The sequence below is a fragment of the Phoxinus phoxinus genome (assembly GCF_949152265.1).
Source record: "Phoxinus phoxinus genome assembly, chromosome: 24".
Lineage (NCBI taxonomy): Eukaryota > Metazoa > Chordata > Actinopteri > Cypriniformes > Leuciscidae > Phoxinus > Phoxinus phoxinus.
This window is the reverse complement of record NC_136899.1, coordinates 8,368,786-8,386,548: the sequence shown is the minus strand read 5'-3', so window position 1 is coordinate 8,386,548 and position 17,763 is coordinate 8,368,786. Positions and strand designations below refer to the sequence as shown.

The window sequence follows — 17,763 nt, the reverse complement described above, 5'->3', positions numbered from 1 at the left end:
GAGAGGCTGTGCTGAGAGAATGTTCCAGAGGGTCTCTCACCTCCCACCCGGTTCCTCTCACTGGAGCCGCCCTGAGAGCTGGGCGTGCTAGAACTGGAAGAGCTCCCACTGCTGGTTCTCTGGAGAGCCGAGTCCATGGGAATACGCAGGTCTGGGTTACTGTGGCAATGGTAGGACACAAGGAAGATGTGGAGTTTGTCATTTCAACCGTAGAAGACTGATTTACTTACTACTAGCAGTTAAAGTTAAAGGGGTTAAGATGTCAAGATAAGTAAATACAAATATATATTATATATGTATATGAGTTAGTGAAAAGTGTGTGTGATGTACAGTATATACCTGGCTCGGATCAGATGTGCTCCAGTTCTTGGTCCCAGTCCACCTGGTCCATTCCCAGGAGAATTTTTTCTCACCAGCGCAGGGGATATGGAAGTGGTCCTTTGGGGTACCTGAAGCATGTTAACAGATGTTAACTTTACTAAGACGCACTTTAAAAAAACTGTTTTTTTAAAATATAGGCTTTGATTTTTTAAAATCCTATATCTCATTTAGTTAGCAGTGGATCTCAACTGGTTTTGGTTCAGGAACTAGGTTTCATATTGGGACATTGTTTTAACTTTTGTTGTTGAATAATTACAAAACATTGAATAATTTCAATTTCTGAAAGCATATGTGATGCTAAGTATAAATACTGAGAAAAACACCATTTTATTATGTTTTGTGTTTATCTTAAAAGATTGCAACGATATGCAGCCCACCCTGGTATACTTAAAGTACATAAGAGTGCGCTGATGTCAATATTGAATCAGCCATGTCAAGTTCTCCAGCTGTTTTTTATTTATTTATAAGTAAACAAACTACAAATATGATATCCGTTTAATCGTCTCAATTTTCTAGAACTTTTACTAACAGACATCAAGTGACGATCCAACACAGTACTAAACAGATCAGGTTATTTGTACAATAGAAAATTAAAATGTCCTTAAAAAAAATGTCCTTGCCCCAAACTGCACAAGTTGTGCTAATTATTATTTTAATGAGAAAGGATGAATATGACAAAATAATCAAATAAAATGTGGGACAAAATACAAATGGCTCAAACTATGTTTACTTTTGTTTCAAGTGAACCCATATTTAATGTAGTTAAATATTTTGTATTTTGTAATATTATGTAGTCATACAATATTTGAGAGAATGACTGGGTGCACAGCCTTCGACAAAATATATAAAAGGTGTTTCTCCTTCCTTTATTAAGTTGACAAGCCTATTAAATTAGCATAGTCCTAACTATGCTTGATTATATGGTCAGTTACATTTAATTATTAATCATATTCAGCAAGGTTTTTCTCTTTCTGAGACTTAGAAAAGACCTGTGATCCACCAGTTGAGAACCACTGCTTCAGAGTTAACACATTTCATCCCAGATTATCACCTTTGGAGGGACATCATCTTCCTGTCTCAGCCAAGAGCTGCGCTCAAACTTGTCGTCTCGGCTGGTGACGCGAGGTGGTGGGGCCGGGGTTTCTGACGTGGGGTCAGAGTTCTGGCGAGGCATCGGGGGTCGGTGAGGCGACAGACCCTCTTGAAAGGCTGAGACGCCCTGAGAGGACTGATCATGCAGAGACTGGGATCCTGTCATGGAGGAGCTATGGGACTTCACCGAAACTAGGTGCGCCATCTGAATTAAGAACTTTGAGGTCAGTGTTTTTCACAACACATCTGAAATCTGTTAAGACAGGTCAGGAGGTCAAGAAGTACCTGAGGCTCTACCGGGCGATGCATGGGAGGCGTCCGGGCCTGCTGTATGCCTCCACTGCTGAAGGACTCTGAGCGGGGAGGCAGGGAGGGATCAGAAATACGGTTGGCCACTTTGTGCTGGAGAGCCGGAGAGCTTTGGCGGTTCAGCTTGGAACGTTCCTCAACCTGACAGACAGAGAGGATGTTAATGTCCATGCAACTCTTCACAACCAATCGGTTTCCTCTTTGCTTGGGAGTCAGAAGGAACTGCGAAACTACGAAGTACATATGAGACACCGTAGGATCTACGCTAGGCTACATTTATTTGATAAAAACAGTAAAAAAATGTAATTATAACTGCTATATTATTTGTAATATATTGAGAAATAATATACCAATTTTAAATAACTTTTCTATTTTTAATATATTTTAAAATGTAATTTATTCTTAAAGTTTCTGCATCATTACTCCAGTCTTCAGTGTCTCACAATCCTTTAGATTTCATTCTAATAATATCCTGTATTTCTTTTGATCAATTTAATGCATCCTTGCTGAATAAAAGTATTAATTATTTTTTTTATTTAACTATTGAACAGTAGCATATATGTACACATCTTAAAATATATGCACAAAAGGAGCTAAATCCGTTAATGTATTACCAACAAAAAAAATAGCTAACATTTTCGAAATAAATAATTATTAGATTGTGAACTGTTGACACTGAATTATGTAATCTAATTATAAACCCCAAATAAACCCCGGTTTTTAGTAAGAACCAATTTTTAATGGCAATTCAGAGCATTTGCATAAGCTAATTAAAATTAAATCAACACAAATTAGTTTACTTTATATAATAAGGACAGCTAATAACGTGGTGATGAGAGCTGTAGCAATTTAAGAAGGTTGTACAGAGACTTCTCACTGGCAACCTTATTCCTCTTTCCCATTTCCATAATCACCCGAGATTGTTTTTCAATCTTTGTCAAAATCCGCCTGTCCTAATTTCAAGAGACGGCCTCATTACAAGACATTTTAGATATTTTTAGACCTGTTCCCTGAGCTTGACTGTAGATAATCTTTTTGTTCACTTCCGCAAGCCCAATCGGAATGACTCCATAAGCAAAGAAGAAACATACAACCAAATGACAGAAAAATAAAGTTAAAGACAGAAAGGAAACATTTAGTCCATTATGACCAGTATATTAAAGGAGATGCTGAAAAGAAGCTGTTTCTAGCTGACTCGAATTCAAACAACAAGCCTCAAAACTGTCATGCACCATTCACAAGCATTTCCAGACATGAAAAGAATCGCTTATGGCCTATCTAGACGTCAAGTGTCCAATGAGACAGAAAAAGCCATGTTAGTGAGAAAACCATGTTCATTTCTTCTCTCAGAATGAAGGGAGGTTTGGATCTGAAATGACTCGTAGACAGATTGTGCTCTGAAGACTGTCTCTAAGTAACACACCACCCCTTATCAAAACTCCTTTGTAATTGTAACAATGCCTAAAGCACAGGTTCTCAACCAGGGGGGGCAGGACTCACTAGGGGGCCTCGGCACACTTCCAAGGCGGAAGCAAAAATGAGTTAAAAATATAAGACAAAACAAAGTTTACACATTAAGAACCATTTAATTATGTAAATATGTTGACACTCCTAGTTTCTGAATTTAGCAGATCTGCCATTATGGATCAGAAATATTTTGAGGGGCCTTTTGTATTGTCTTTGATAATGGTTCATTAAATAATTTTTAATGTTAAAAATTTGGAGTCGAATAGGTTGAGAACCACTGGTCTAAAGCTACTCTTGTTGCCCAACACATCCAAACCTCTCTCATCTTCACCCCAGAAACCCCTGCTCCTCTGTAATCAGCTTTCTGTAAGAAGAAAAGGAGCGATAGGTGAGATCAAAGAGAAGATTACGGGAAATTAGAACAAGACGACAGCGAGAGCAGAAGCTGTCTGAAGAAAATCCACCAAACTAACTGGGAGATGTGAACACGTTCACCCGGAGAACAAGAGGAAAACAGAGACAAGGCATTCCAGAAGTGATCATCCAAATGCCCCGATAGAAATTTGGAAAAAATATATTTTTCCCCACATTAAATCTTTAATACACCATGACCAGATCGGTAAGCGTCTAGGTCATGGCGAAAAAAGGAGTCATGCTAGCGGAGGCAGACCTTTGAGACGTATAAGTCTCTCTCAATATCAGCCCCTTTGCTGGAGCGACCGGGATTGCGGACCCGGGACTCTTGCTCCTGCTGGGCCATCCTGAGCAGCTGGGACGGATCTGGCTCGCAAGACACACGGATTCTAGGAACGTTCGGCCCACTGACTATCCTGAGCTGAGGCTCGGCCAGCTCCATCTCTCTTGAGTGGGAGGCCGCTGGGTAGGAAGGGGGTCTCGTGGGCTGATTAGAGGGGTTCTGGTCAGCAGGGACAAGGTGGCCGACACGTTTTTCTCCAGGACTGTTAAACGAATGGTGCTTCTTGGGAGGGATTCGAGGGGAGTTACTCTGAGCTCTCTCCATCACCTGTGTTCAGATAAGCACAATAAAACCGTTCAGATAATGACCCACAAAACTGAGGATGCAAGGAGGGCCGCTTCAGAGCACGATAAACCAAAAAGCATCCAGTGGATTCTGAAAACCAATGGAACAGTTATTCACAGGAAGCAAAATGTAAGAACAAATGACATATAATTCTGATAATGTCTACAATCAATGAGTATAGAATCTTGATAACGAGCAATAGGGCTAGGTATCGTCCTGATTCAGTTTGTTTCGGATTAATAAGGTCTCGATTCAGTGCTAAATTGGATTCGGTTCTGATTCATTTGGATATATTTTAATTTGGCTTGCATATAAAAGACATTGTCTCTCTGTTAATGCTTTAAATTATACGGGTCAGGTTTTCAGATTGAAACCAGTAACTCCCCAATCTATTCATTAAAAGAACGAATTAAGCGATTGATCTCATGAATTGGGCAACACTAAAGCTGTGTGTGTTTTTGATTCAGTAAATAGAACCAGCTCACCAAAAATAATTGGTTTTGTGAATCAGGCTACACTGATGTGGTGTTAATTCACTAAAAATAACTGGATCATAAGAGTCATTTGATTTTGAATTGCATGAAGTCAATGAAGACAACTAAAAAAAAAAAATTATTCTTGCCATTGTTTCAGTGGTATACTTTCTTTTAATTGCAAACTCACATTCAGGATTTTATGACTCAATATTGAAAGACATTAATTAGAAAATGGATATTCTCACACAACCCTAGATAGTAGTAATCAAGTAAGGGTCCTAACCAGATGTTTTTGTACCTCTTTGGCCCAGGCCGGTTTGTCACTGGGGTTGACAGAGTCTTTGTAGTGGTACAGTTGTTTTTTGTCGGCAGGCCGTGGCTCTTGTTGCTGTTGCTGCAGTGAGACCAGATAAGCCCTCTCCTGGTGAAGCTGCCGCTGCAACCGTTCGGCCTGACGCTGCTCCTCATGCTGCTTCCGTTTATATTCCTAGACACAACAGAGAGCGAGAGAGAATGAGGTGAAAAGAGCAAGATTTGAGGGACATATGGAGCAGATGCTCCACATGAGACAAAATAATCCTAACAGGGTCAGATTTTTGTACTCCCTAAAAATAACTGGAGGCTATCAGATGTTAGGAAGATCTCAACAGATCTATAAGCTAATCCCACCGATGGCCTGATAGCCGTGGATCCTGAGTCTAATTTCCGAAAGAACTGAGCAATAACAAACAGAGCTGCCACAAACCCCAAATGCCCCAGATCAATTCGCACAATCGATACTCTCTCTGAATGCACTAGGGACCGACAGATGCCATAAGTGCAGAAGATGAAAAGAAAGGAAGTGCAAGTACTTTAAAGGTGATAGTGCAAATGTTTACCAGCAGAAGAGCTTGTTCTTGGAGAAGCTGCTGTTGAAGAATCTCCAGCTGCCTTTGCTCTTCTTCTAACTGCCGACGGATATATTCCTAACCCCATAGCGCAGCACGTCAGAACGAGAAAGAAAGATGAAAAAGAGATGACAGGGCCTTCAAAGAGTTTAAGTTTAAGTGAAACAATGAAAGATTAATCAAGCAAATCAGAAGGTAAGAAACCCTGATAATAACTCGCTGCCCTGCATAGATCCCATGTGACCTTGTGTGTGATGAGCTCACTACCTAGAGGTCATTGGTTCAAACCATGGAATGAGCCAGCCATGCACTAGGGAGTTACTTCGTACCCTGATCCCAATTTCCCGGAGCAGGGCAATTAACCCCAGACAGCTCCAGGGGAATGTTGCACCAAAGAAAACGTTGCTTTGGATTAAACCCACTTCTGTTAAAATGACAAAAATATGGGATACAGTAAATGGCTCATAATGGATGAAGATGCCATGGGATGTCATTGGGAATATCACTTCTAATAATTCTCATACATTTACAGTACAGTTCAAAAATGTTTTCTGAAAGGAGTTAATACCTTTAATCAGCAAGGCTGCATTAAATTTATCAAAAGTGACAGAATTAGACTTTAATAATGCTACTAAGATTTAAATTTCAACTTTTGAACTTTCTATTCATCAAATAATACTGAAAGAAATGTCTCAGTTTCCACAAAAATATTAAAAAGCAAAACGGTTTTCAACAGTTTGATAAGAAATGTTTCTTGATCATGTGACACTAAAGACTGGAGTAATGCAGCTAGAATAAATGGCTTTTAAATTTAAAATAGAATTTTTTTTCACAATAGTACTGTTTTTACTGTATTTTTTTTAAATCAATAAATGCAGCTTTGGTGAGCATTAGAGAGGTTTCAAAAACATTTAAACTCTACAGACCACAAACTTTTGAACAGTAGAGTATATATTAAATTACAGTATTATAGAGCAAAACAGGTTTATGGCAGTGTACTTGGACAGAAAACCCCAGCAGAAAGACACATTCATTTTTGAAATGGCTTATTCTTAATTAAAAGATAAAAAATATGGATCATATGTTCCTAAACTAAGGCGTTGTGGAGGACACTTTCACTGTTATTAGCAACGAAAAGATGAAATGCTTTATGACAGAAAATGCTCTGCTTTGTTGCTTTAAGGCACTGGAAGCTTTTTTTTATGGAAAGACACTAAGAAAATATCTACTGCTTCACAGATATTAATGAATTAGGTGTACCGAAATATCACAACAGTCTCTGAGGCTCATAAACAATGTTTTTTTGTAAGTTTTAACCATTTTGCAAATTCACAAGGCAGTACATTTGCTAACAATCCACAAGCCTACAGTGAGATCAACTTCATTAACAGCTGTTAACTCCTGCTCCCTCTATGATTACAGTGGTTTTAACAGTATCTTTGAAGGGTGGAGTTTTAGGGAAAGGGTGTCAAATTAAAATAGTTTCAGAATTGCTAAATGTCTTAAATCGCTAAACTTTTGGCATGAGTGAAAACTGGTGAATCTTCACTGTCATTAATAACTTTTGGCATGAGTGAAAGCTGGTGAATCTTCACTGTCATTAATAACTTTTGGCATGAGTGAAAGCTGGTGAATCTTCACTGTCATTAATAACTTTTGGCATGAGTGAGAGATGGTGAATCTTCCCTGCTATTAATAGCTCAGTCATTCTTATTTGTCTCTACACATACACGCACTCTCACACACGGCCCTTGAGACATCCTCATTCACTACTGAACAGAGCTCAAGTGGCCCGACTGCATTTGAAAGGGTGGGTGGGTGAGTGCTTAAAATATGCCTACCATCTAGCAGAACATTTCCCTCCCAGAAGGAAGTGAGTCATAGACTGGAGAGAATGCTTTAAATAAGAGCTTTAGGCATGTGAGAGTCTGATATGCATATCTGAGTGGATGGTTACAGTTGAGAACAAAGTGCATGTCGAATTACATTTGATTAACAGAGGGTTTAAAAACAGTGCATGGATACATATGCTGTCTTTATGCCCTATGCCTTTATGTCCTAGCAGTAATGCATGTATGCGTTTGCATGGAGAGACAGATCAAAAATTATTTTCACTTATGAAACAGTGTTCTAATAGTTAATTTTTTTGTACTAACATTCATCAATATTGTGTTTTTATAAAATGCATTTCAATAATTATTATTTGGTTATCACTACTATCAAATGTAGATATGGCAAAAAACTGGTTCTGAATATCAGTTATTCTGCATATTTGCATAAAATTTTAATATTTTTAAAGACATTTTCTGATAAACAACTTTGGTTCTGTGTTGGATATAGCAACTTGATATTTACATTTACCATTAGAGGAGAAAATGCTGAAGCATAAAATAAAATATAATAAAACAAAAGAATAAAATATCAGTTAATGGACACTTTAATACTAATTGGTATCGGTCATATACATGTAGCATTTATTAACAGAAAGTACATCTTGTCTCCATCTCAGTAGTGGTAAATCATTGGGAGTTTGTTCGCATATGGTGTGTGAGTGTGTGAAGCTGCCACATCACTTCATTTCTTCTCTTCCTGTTCATATGCGTGCAGTTGTCAGTTCTCGGTTTTGTGGTCCTATCTCTTTTCGCATAGCGGATTATGGGTTAAGTTTGTAGTGATAGACCTATATATAACAGCCTGAACAACTGTACATTTTCAGTCCTGAAATAATTCTCCAAATAATTTCTTGCCCTCTTTCTGCTTAAATATTAATAAAAGCAGCCAAAAAATATTGGTCAACCACAATAAGCCATATATGATTGTAGATGTGTGTACATATGTACCTGCTCTCTCTCAGCGTGCCTCCTGTCCTCATCTCTGCGGAGCTGCTCAATCTCTTCATAGCGCCTCCTCTGCTCTCTCTCCTGCTGTTTTCGAAGCTCTCTCTCCCGTCGCTGTTGCTGTGAGATTATAAACACAAGCCCTCATTAATGAACCTCTCATTCCTATATATAAATCTCAGTGCTGAGTCCAATTTTTGGCCCTGATTCACACTAGCATATGCAGGTCCTTTTACCACTAGGTGGCGGTGTAAAAGACAATACATTTGCATTACAGCAGGCAAGCCATGCTGAATGGTCTTTCCCCAGCAGGGGCTGCTGACAGGGGCTGTGCTGAAAAGAGGCGACCTGACAGTGGACCAGCGGGAGGATAGATGTGTTGAACGAGAGGTTGACGCGCAGCCGGGCCACCTGATTCATCCCTACAGGTTCTCTCCTCGCTCCCCTACTGAGAAAACCCTACATCATATAACCTGGGAATATCTCCACTGGCTCAATGAGCTTCGTATTTCTTTGTCTCCCGTTTGAAGAATTCCCAATATGTTGGGTAACCTTCTTGTGGACTGATCATAGCTCAGTGTCTCCCAGGGGCATTAAAAAGTCATCTCATGAGCCATTACACACACAAGCAAAATAGAGTACAGGAAGTGTGTGTCTGAATGTGACAGAAACGATAGCAAATCACATTGTCTGTTTGTTCCGATATGGTTGCAAGGAACAACAATGCTAAATGCAAATAATAAAATGCAACCAAGCATATAAGCATGCAGGATAGCAGAAGTAAAAGATTCCCATATATTTTGTTATTGTTCATCTGTCACCTTGAAATATTAAATACTAATAACATGTTTGATCCACGTCTGCTGTTTTGGTCATCATTTTGCATATTGCTTATGATATTATTAATACATTCTGATGCATTTACAAAATTTTTTTGATTAACAACTTTGGTTTTATGTTGGGTCATAACTTGATAATAAATGTATAATAAGGGGCCTACAGCAAAACCAGCTGAGAACCACTAGTTAAGGATGTCTGGAAGAAAAGAAAAGGACAATAATAAATCTAATGACTAATGCTGAAGATTTTAGAAACATGTCTGCAACCCACAGTAATTAAACCGTATTTCTCGGCCCTCTCCTCTTACCTCCTCTAGTCTCCTCCTCTGCTCCTTTTGTTCCTCAATGCGTTTCTGTCTCTCGGCCAGTAGTTGGCGCTTGTGTTCCTCGTTCTGCTGCTGTTCTAGCTGTTGTCTTCTCAGGGCTTCGGAGCGCTCCTTATTGGCCAACTGCAGACGCAGGAAGTCCCGCCTCAGGGTCGACTCACCGGGGATGTTTATGATGGAGCTGTAAAGAAGACATTAAATAATCAAGACGTTAAGTAAATTACATCTCCACTATACACGCTTATGTATGTGTGTGAGCGTAAAAGGTCTATCTACCTCGGCTCTCCTATGTCTCGCTCTTCCTCCTCCTCTTCACTTCCACTGTACTCGTATTCCGTCTCGTCTGGAAGAAGAAGAAAAAAAGCACAGCATTGTAAGATGAAGGTATTTAGGAATACAACTTTTAAGATTAAAGGACGATTCAATATCCTAAAATATCAATAAATAATTTATATTAAAAAATTAGCATAATAGTGGTCACTCTCAATAATAATAATAATAATAAGAAGAAGAAGATGATAAATAAATCAAATGTATTTTAATACAATTTAATTTGTTAGAAAATTGCATCAAGGCAGTTTTTATATAAAAACTTTTTTAACGAATTTGAGTAGAAATATATTATATATTTTATATATATATATATTTTATTACGGTTTAGTAATAGCCCCACATCATCACACACCCTTCACCATACCTGGAGATTGGCATGGAGTACTTTCCATAAGATCATCTCTCAATGCAAATCAAACCAGCTATTAGGCTAACTGAAATAAAACCATGCCAATCTCTAGGTATGGTGAAGGCCATGTGATGATGTGGGGCTATTTTAATTCCTAAGGCCAAGGGAACTTTATCAGGATGCATATTATCCTGGATCCATGAAGTAACTGGCCTTTAAAAATAAAAATATGCCTGCCTCTATGGGAATTTAACATAGGGGTGTCCAAACTTATGCACCGTGTATTGTAAGGAAGAATATTTATTTATTTACGATACATTATTCATTCACAAAGAAAATTGGTGTCCTTAAAGGTTGGATTTTTCCTATTTTTTTAAATTAAGGCATTAAGTTCAATTTCCAAAAGATGATTTTTTATTCCTCTTTTAGCATGGGTTTCAACTTTAGCATGGGTGTCTAAACTTATGCATAGCACTGTATAAAGAACATGTAACATAGTAGTGCATATATTTAGCCAAATGCTCCTTATCTAGCTATGGACACTGAAGCGGTTTTAGTGTCTTTGCACAGTTGAAACTCTGACTGACTAATGAGACATGACACATTTCAGTAAGTTGTTCTGTATCTTTCAACATACCTTCTGATGTTCATTCATGATCATTTATTGCTATAACTAATAAAGAGGAAGAGATGATTCACATCCCTGAGGCGCTACATCGATCTATCATGCCACATTAAAGGAACACTCCGACTTTTTGGGACTTTAGCCTATTCACCTTATCCCCCAGAGTTAGATAAGTCCATACATACCTTTTTCATCTCCGTGCGTGCTATAAGTCTGTTTGACGCACCCACCGCTAGCCTAGCTTAGCACAAAGACTGGATGTAAATGGTTGCAGCTAGCATACTAATCCAAATAAGTGACAAAATAACGCAAACATTTTCCTATTTACATGTTGTGATTTGTATAGTCACAGAGTGTACAAAAAACAAAGTCACATGAGACACAGACATATTTTAACCGTATAAATAGTGGGAACTATATTCTCTGAAGGCGAAGCACTGCTACTTGGGCGGAGTGATAACCGCAGCACCTGAGACGCTCCGGTGAGGAGCAGAGAGTTCGTTCAGAGTTTGGGTAACAGAGTCAGCAATTTATAAATAGTAAAAGCGTAGTTTACAATCATGGATTTTCGCTGTATTGTAAAGAGCTGTGACAATAAACAGGGGACACCAGGTATACCATGATGTTTCATAGAATTCCAACTAAAAACGCTGACCGGATGAAGAAATGGCTACTTGCTGTGGATATTGATCAAAACACACCTAATGAGATTATCAAGGGACATTATGTTTGCTCGGTACATTTCACTGAGGACGGCTATTTTCAAAAAATGGAATTTGCCACAAGGACCATGAAACGTGTGCTGAAGGATACGGCCATCCCATCGATTATCACATACAGGACAAAGTGGAGCGGATGCGGTAAGTGTTCCGTTATATTTTTTAATGTTTAGCCTAACGTTACTGTAACAGCGCCATTAGCTAACTTAGATCTAATGTAACGTTAGTGACACTATTATATGAATAGGGTGGTAACTACTATTGCAGTTGTTTACGGGCTCCATGTATCCCCTGTAATGTTAGTATTGTTGCCTCGAACGCGCTCTGTCACTTGAGCGGAGCTAGAAGTCACGTTGGTTTTGTTGACAGAAGAAAAAAACGCGCGTCTCATGTGCTACGGTTATCACTCCGCCCAAGTAGCAGTGCTTCGCCTTCAGAGAATATAGTTCCCAGTATTTATACGGTTAAAATATGTCTGTCTCATGTGACTTTATTTTTTGTACACTCTGTGACTATACAAATCACAACATGTAAATAGGAAAATGTTTGTTTTATTTTGTCACTTATTTGGATTAGTATGCTAGCTGCAACCATTTACATCCAGTCTTTGTGCTAAGCTAGGCTAGCGGTGGGTGCGTCAAACAGACTTATAGCACGCACGGAGATGAAAAAGGTATGTGTGGACTTATATAACTCTGGGGGATAAGGTGAATAGGCTAAAGTCCCAAAAAGTCGGAGTGTTCCTTTAAAGAACTCCAAAATGTATTGTTTGTAATTCAAGCTCAAATTGACAGAATTTGAAAGCTGAGACTTTTTCAAAATCATATCAAAAGTAACAAAGTTGCAATTATTGGTTGGGTGTTGTGCTTCACGTTCTTGTAAAAGATTGAGCTTGAGATTTAAGAATCAATATCGGTTCATAAAAAATTAAGATTGATTAAAATCAATTAAATCTATATTATTCAACCTAGCCCAAACAGAAACAAAGTGAACTCACCCCTCTCTCCTCTCTTCTTTTTGGTCCGGTCAATGTGGTCTTTGAGCTGAATTCGGACCTGTCTCTCGTTGGGGAGGTCTTTTATGAAGGGATGTTTCATGAGTTGTTCAGTGCTTGGTCTCTGATTGTGATTCTTCACTAAACAGCTTTCAATGAATGACTGGAACTTTTTAGACCTACAGAGAATGACAAACAGTTGTGTTTCCGCCGTTTTGATGCTCAGGCATTTTTATTATCATCATGTGTAGATTTGAAGTGTATATTCAAAATGACGTGGGGTTCGGGCATGCCTGACTCACCACTTCTTGGACTTGAGTCGGGGAGCTGGGTTTCTGGGTATGAGGAAAAGCGCACGCATGGGATGCATATCGCACAGTGCTGAGGAAACAAGACAGGTGTGTGAATTTAGAAATCACTGTGATCATTTTAAATTTCATAGAAAATACACCCATCATGCGTTTAAAGTGCCCCTATTATATTTTACCAGATATTACCTTTCATGTAGTGTGTAATATAGCTGTTCGTAAATGTAAAAGTACTGCAAAGTTTCAAAGGTCAATGTGAGCACTAAATGGAGTTATTGTCTCCCAAAAGAAAGAACCGATTCCTGAAACGAGTCGTCAGTAATTCCATACTTCCTACTTGAACTTACGTACTGTAGGTTTGTAAAATATTTGCATAATGCAAATTTCCAACAATTATTTTGTTTTATGACCTTGGATGCATGTAAACCTATTGTAGGAGACTCCAAAACAATATCACAATAGGGGTACTTTTACATCATATTGCATTGTGTTAGACTCACGAGGAGCTCCTTCTGCCATTTCAATAGCTGTAATTCCCAACGACCACAGATCACTCTGTAACAAAAAGGTGTTTTAGGATTTGTGCCTTAAGCCAAACAAGACCCTCACACTAAAGCAATCAGGTTCTGTGAGAAGGAAGTGACAGCGTAATTAAGAATCGCTTGAAATACCTTGAAGTCATATGTGGCGTCTGGATTCTCATCACAGGCTATGACCTCTGGAGCCATCCAATATGGTGTGCCAATAAAAGTGTTCCTCCTACCGACGGTGCGGTCCAACTGTGCGCTCACACCAAAATCAACTGTAAAACACGCAATCACACACACACAAACACACCGGGAAGATTTGGCCTTAATGTGTCTGCGTGCAGTAACGAGCGGAGAGGTCTTTGATGAAGTGCATTCTGCCATCTGCCTCTGTGCCACTCTTCCCTCCTCACCGCAGGCAGCGTTGTCATAGCAACCAGCCTGAACTGTCTCCCAAACTCAAACAACTCAATGACAAGCCCTAATAACTCCAGAGGAGGGTCACAGGTTCCTCGACACAAAAACACGCATACACAAACTAACACTGAGGGAGTTACGAGCTTCTCATAACTCATAGTACTTACTGAAAAAGTAGCTAGATACAACATATCTACACTGAAGTTATTTAAAGGGGTAATATCTTGACAGTTAAATTACCAATTCATTTAATTAAAAAAAAAATTCACTACCGTTCAAAAGTTTGGGGTCAGTAAGATTTTATTTTTATTTATTTTTTAAAAATAATTCAGCAAGGATGTATTAAATTGATCAAAAGATTCAAAAGGCTTTTACATTGTTATTAAAAAAACATATACACATATATATATATATATTTCAAATAAATGCTGTTCTTCCGAACTATGAAATGTTTCTTGAGAACCAAATCAGCATTAGAATGATTTCTGAAGGATCATGTGACAATGAAGACTGGAGTAATGATGCTGAAAATTCAGCTTTGCCATAAAAGGGAATAAATGACATTTTAAAATATATTACAATAGAAAACAGTTCTTTTAAATTGTAATAATATTTCACATTATTAAAGTTTCTACTGTATTTTTGATCAAATAAATGCAGCCTTGGTGAGCATAAGAGATTTTTCAAAAACAAAATCTTATTGACCCAAAACTGTTGACGACAAATTAAATCGCAAGTTTATGATGAATATATTTTCTCATTAAAATGAACGCTGTTTGATTACTGCTTTTATCTCAATTGTAAGCTATTGATAAATAAAAAGTCTGTTACTGGATTTTACACACTTCAAAAATGTAGTTTAGTTAGCATTGCTGCTACTAGGGATGCACAATATATCGATCACGGGCGATATCGGCATCGGCATATATCGGTATCGGCCGATATATGTACATTTTTATGTTATCGGTCAATAAATAATGAATTATTTCCTTCAGCTGAGACACTTCAGATGCGCACTGTTTTCCATGATTGTTTAAAATAGCTTGAAAAGGCAAAAAGGAAAATACTGTTAAGTGCAATGCCAGTCTGTCATATAGGCTATATAAAATTATAATGAGAACATTATAATTGTGTGCTTGGGACATGCCTTTTAATGGGAAATTTGTTTTTGTAATCAGGCTATCGAAAATTATATAAAAATTTGGATTTAGATTTATCTGCAAATATATATCGGTTATCGGCTTTCAAATATAAAGAATTATCGGTTATTGACCAAAATTTTCATATCGGTGCATCCCTAGTTGCTGCTTTTCCTTAGTTAAACCTCAACATTAAGTGTTGAGACTTTTTTTTATAAATATTGCAAGTAAATGAAAATTCCAAAAAGAAAAGGTACAATTAAAATACCCAGATGACGCACTTATTTAACGAAAAACAAAGTGTGGAATGTTGGACACTTATTGCACTTAATTTTCCCAGCTTTCTATTCGTAGCAGAGGGGGAGTGGCTATCAGACTGCGATGTTGAATGACAGAATAACCTTCTACATTGTATTAACTAGATGGCAGAATACATAGTGCTTAGTATAAATGCAGAATGTGTTTTTGTGTTACAGCCGTCAGGGGTGTGAACTCACCAAGTTTGACTTCCGCATTTTCTGTGAGCAAAACGTTTTGACCTTTGATGTCACGATGGATGACTTTATGCTGATGCAAGTGGGTCAGACCCTATCAAAACCAAAAGAGTTTAAATTTAACTGGAGAAGATCAAATGAGGAACCCATCAGAAATAAAACATCTGGAATCTAATAAGTTTTCTAGTGGTCCAGAATACACACACACACACACACACTCACCCTGAGGATCTCTCTGCAAATGTAGGCAGTCCACTCCTCCTTTAGAGAGTTCCCTTTGGTGTTCTTTATCAGGTCCGTTACAGAACCGGCGCCACAAAACTCCATCACCAACTAGAGACACAGCACCCCAACAAAATTAGGATAAAACCTAACAAGCCACAAAAATGATAAATATGCTAATTTAGTTGAGAACTACATTGGTGCTGTCACACATACAGACTTTGTAATAAATTTAAAAGCATTATTTCCATTTAGAGGTCATGTGATATATAATTGTTTATATATATATATATATATATATATATATATATATATATATACACACACATACACAATCACAATTTTACACTGTGGGATGCAGCTGTTATCTTTTCCTCTGTCTTTACATTTACATAATATTATTTCAATTTGAGGACAAAGCAAGAGTGTCAAATATCATAGAATAGATGATTTGAGAATAAAAAATGAAAAGAAATAAAAAATGATAATAAATTTGAGCTATAACGTTCACAAGTGGCAGAACCGATGTTTATTTAGACGCCACATTCAACACTCACAAATTAACACTGTATGCTGTGACAACTGTCCCAGGGCAACTTCATTTTCCCACGTCAGTTTAAATGACAAGATAGAAGGGTACAATAAAAAAAGTATTAGTCGTTAAAAAAGGGGGAATTGCACAACTGTGTCCAGAGAAAAAGATTTGACAATAAAAAAAAATAAAAAAACTTGAAGCCAAGCAGTTTCTTTTTCCCCCCTTTAGCCCTACCTTAATATAGAGTTTTAGTAAGTGGCAGTGACACACAAACTTCTAAACCCAGTTGTGTTTTTATTTCTTCGCCTTTACATTTTCTCCCAGGACATTCATAAAAAGAGCCCTGTTCTCATTAAGGGGCCCTGGGGCACAATAGAAGTCAATAAAAGTAATTCATGAGAAGAATATGATGTTACTTCTGAAACACCGATTGGTTTTGAATGCTCTCTTGAGCCAGCCTTCAGATGGGTCTAAATAAGTTTGGCCTCTGGGACTCTCCAAAGTCCCGACTGCTGAGTTGGCAACACTGTTTTTGTCTCTAAGGGAAATCCTTCTTACAAAGACCCCCAATGAAGGCTGGTTGTGCTGACAGAGGCTCTTGTGCAAATAAATGTCTTCAGTGTTGCACTTACTTTATGTTTCTGGGCAAAAAGAACGACAAAGCTCACCACAAAGGAAATGAGGCTGGCAGCCTGCGTTCAATGCACAGAGGTGAAAACAACAAGGCCTCGGCAACTCTGTACAGAGTGTGAACACTGCGTTTCTGAGTGAGAATTCGGTAACTGTTGGAAAGTGTTACCTTACCATTGTTGAGGAAGGTATTTTTAGGCTTCAGCTTCTTAAACTACAAAACACTCAAAGTATTTAATGCACATTTGTGGTCTCATTTCAGGTTTACTTCTCTGTTACTTAGGTCAATAGCCTTGTGGGGAGTGCATTGACACGTAGTTCTCTCCCACTTCACTTCCTGTCTTCACTATAATATCCTATCTTATTAATACTATATAGAATTAATACTATAATTCTCCATTCTGGTATGTTATGCAAACCTTCAAAACTGTTGTTACATTATTGTTGTTGTTGTTATCTGTAATTAAAACTATAAAAAAAAGATTTCATTATGAAAAATAATATATAAATATTAGATGTAACCCCTCCAAAACACCTCAAATTATGGAAATTAGGTCTCAAATTATTAAAAAGTTAGGCTATGCTACAGTGAAAAGTAAGTTTCACGTGCTTTGACTAAAAACAATATATGCTAGCATTTTGTCATGCTACACTACGTTTGAATGACAAATCTACATTGTTTAAAAAGCTAAACTACTGACACACAACTGAAAATGAAAATAAAAGTTCTGTTATTTTATTATTATTATAAAAATGTAGTTAACATCACTACATTTAGCCATCTACTCCCTAACACCGTACTGTGCAACATACCA

General features: G+C 37.8%; 1 protein-coding gene across 7 annotated transcripts in view; it reads right to left on the bottom strand.

Annotated features, from left to right (window-relative positions):
• The window catches only part of tnikb (TRAF2 and NCK interacting kinase b), a 61,758-nt gene that overhangs the window by 16,511 nt on the left and 27,484 nt on the right, over positions 1 to 17,763 (bottom strand). For 2 of the 7 annotated variants that reach the window (XM_079601505.1, XM_079601507.1), the window contains exons 5-19: positions 15,784 to 15,894; positions 15,565 to 15,655; positions 13,656 to 13,786; positions 13,485 to 13,539; positions 12,979 to 13,057; positions 12,680 to 12,855; positions 9,933 to 9,999; positions 9,639 to 9,837; positions 8,495 to 8,611; positions 5,051 to 5,254; positions 3,920 to 4,273; positions 1,759 to 1,923; positions 1,433 to 1,678; positions 340 to 449; positions 41 to 159 (exon numbers count right to left, since the gene is read on the bottom strand). In XM_079601505.1, the coding sequence (XP_079457631.1) occupies positions 41 to 159; positions 340 to 449; positions 1,433 to 1,678; positions 1,759 to 1,923; positions 3,920 to 4,273; positions 5,051 to 5,254; positions 8,495 to 8,611; positions 9,639 to 9,837; positions 9,933 to 9,999; positions 12,680 to 12,855; positions 12,979 to 13,057; positions 13,485 to 13,539; positions 13,656 to 13,786; positions 15,565 to 15,655; positions 15,784 to 15,894 (2,224 nt within the window). Of the gene's footprint in view, positions 1 to 40; positions 160 to 339; positions 450 to 1,432; positions 1,679 to 1,758; positions 1,924 to 3,919; positions 4,274 to 5,050; positions 5,255 to 5,645; positions 5,733 to 8,494; positions 8,612 to 9,638; positions 9,838 to 9,932; positions 10,000 to 12,679; positions 12,856 to 12,978; positions 13,058 to 13,484; positions 13,540 to 13,655; positions 13,787 to 15,564; positions 15,656 to 15,783; positions 15,895 to 17,763 lie in introns of all 7 variants that reach the window. The other 5 variants (XM_079601510.1, XM_079601506.1, XM_079601511.1 and 2 more) reach the window with 5 other exon arrangements.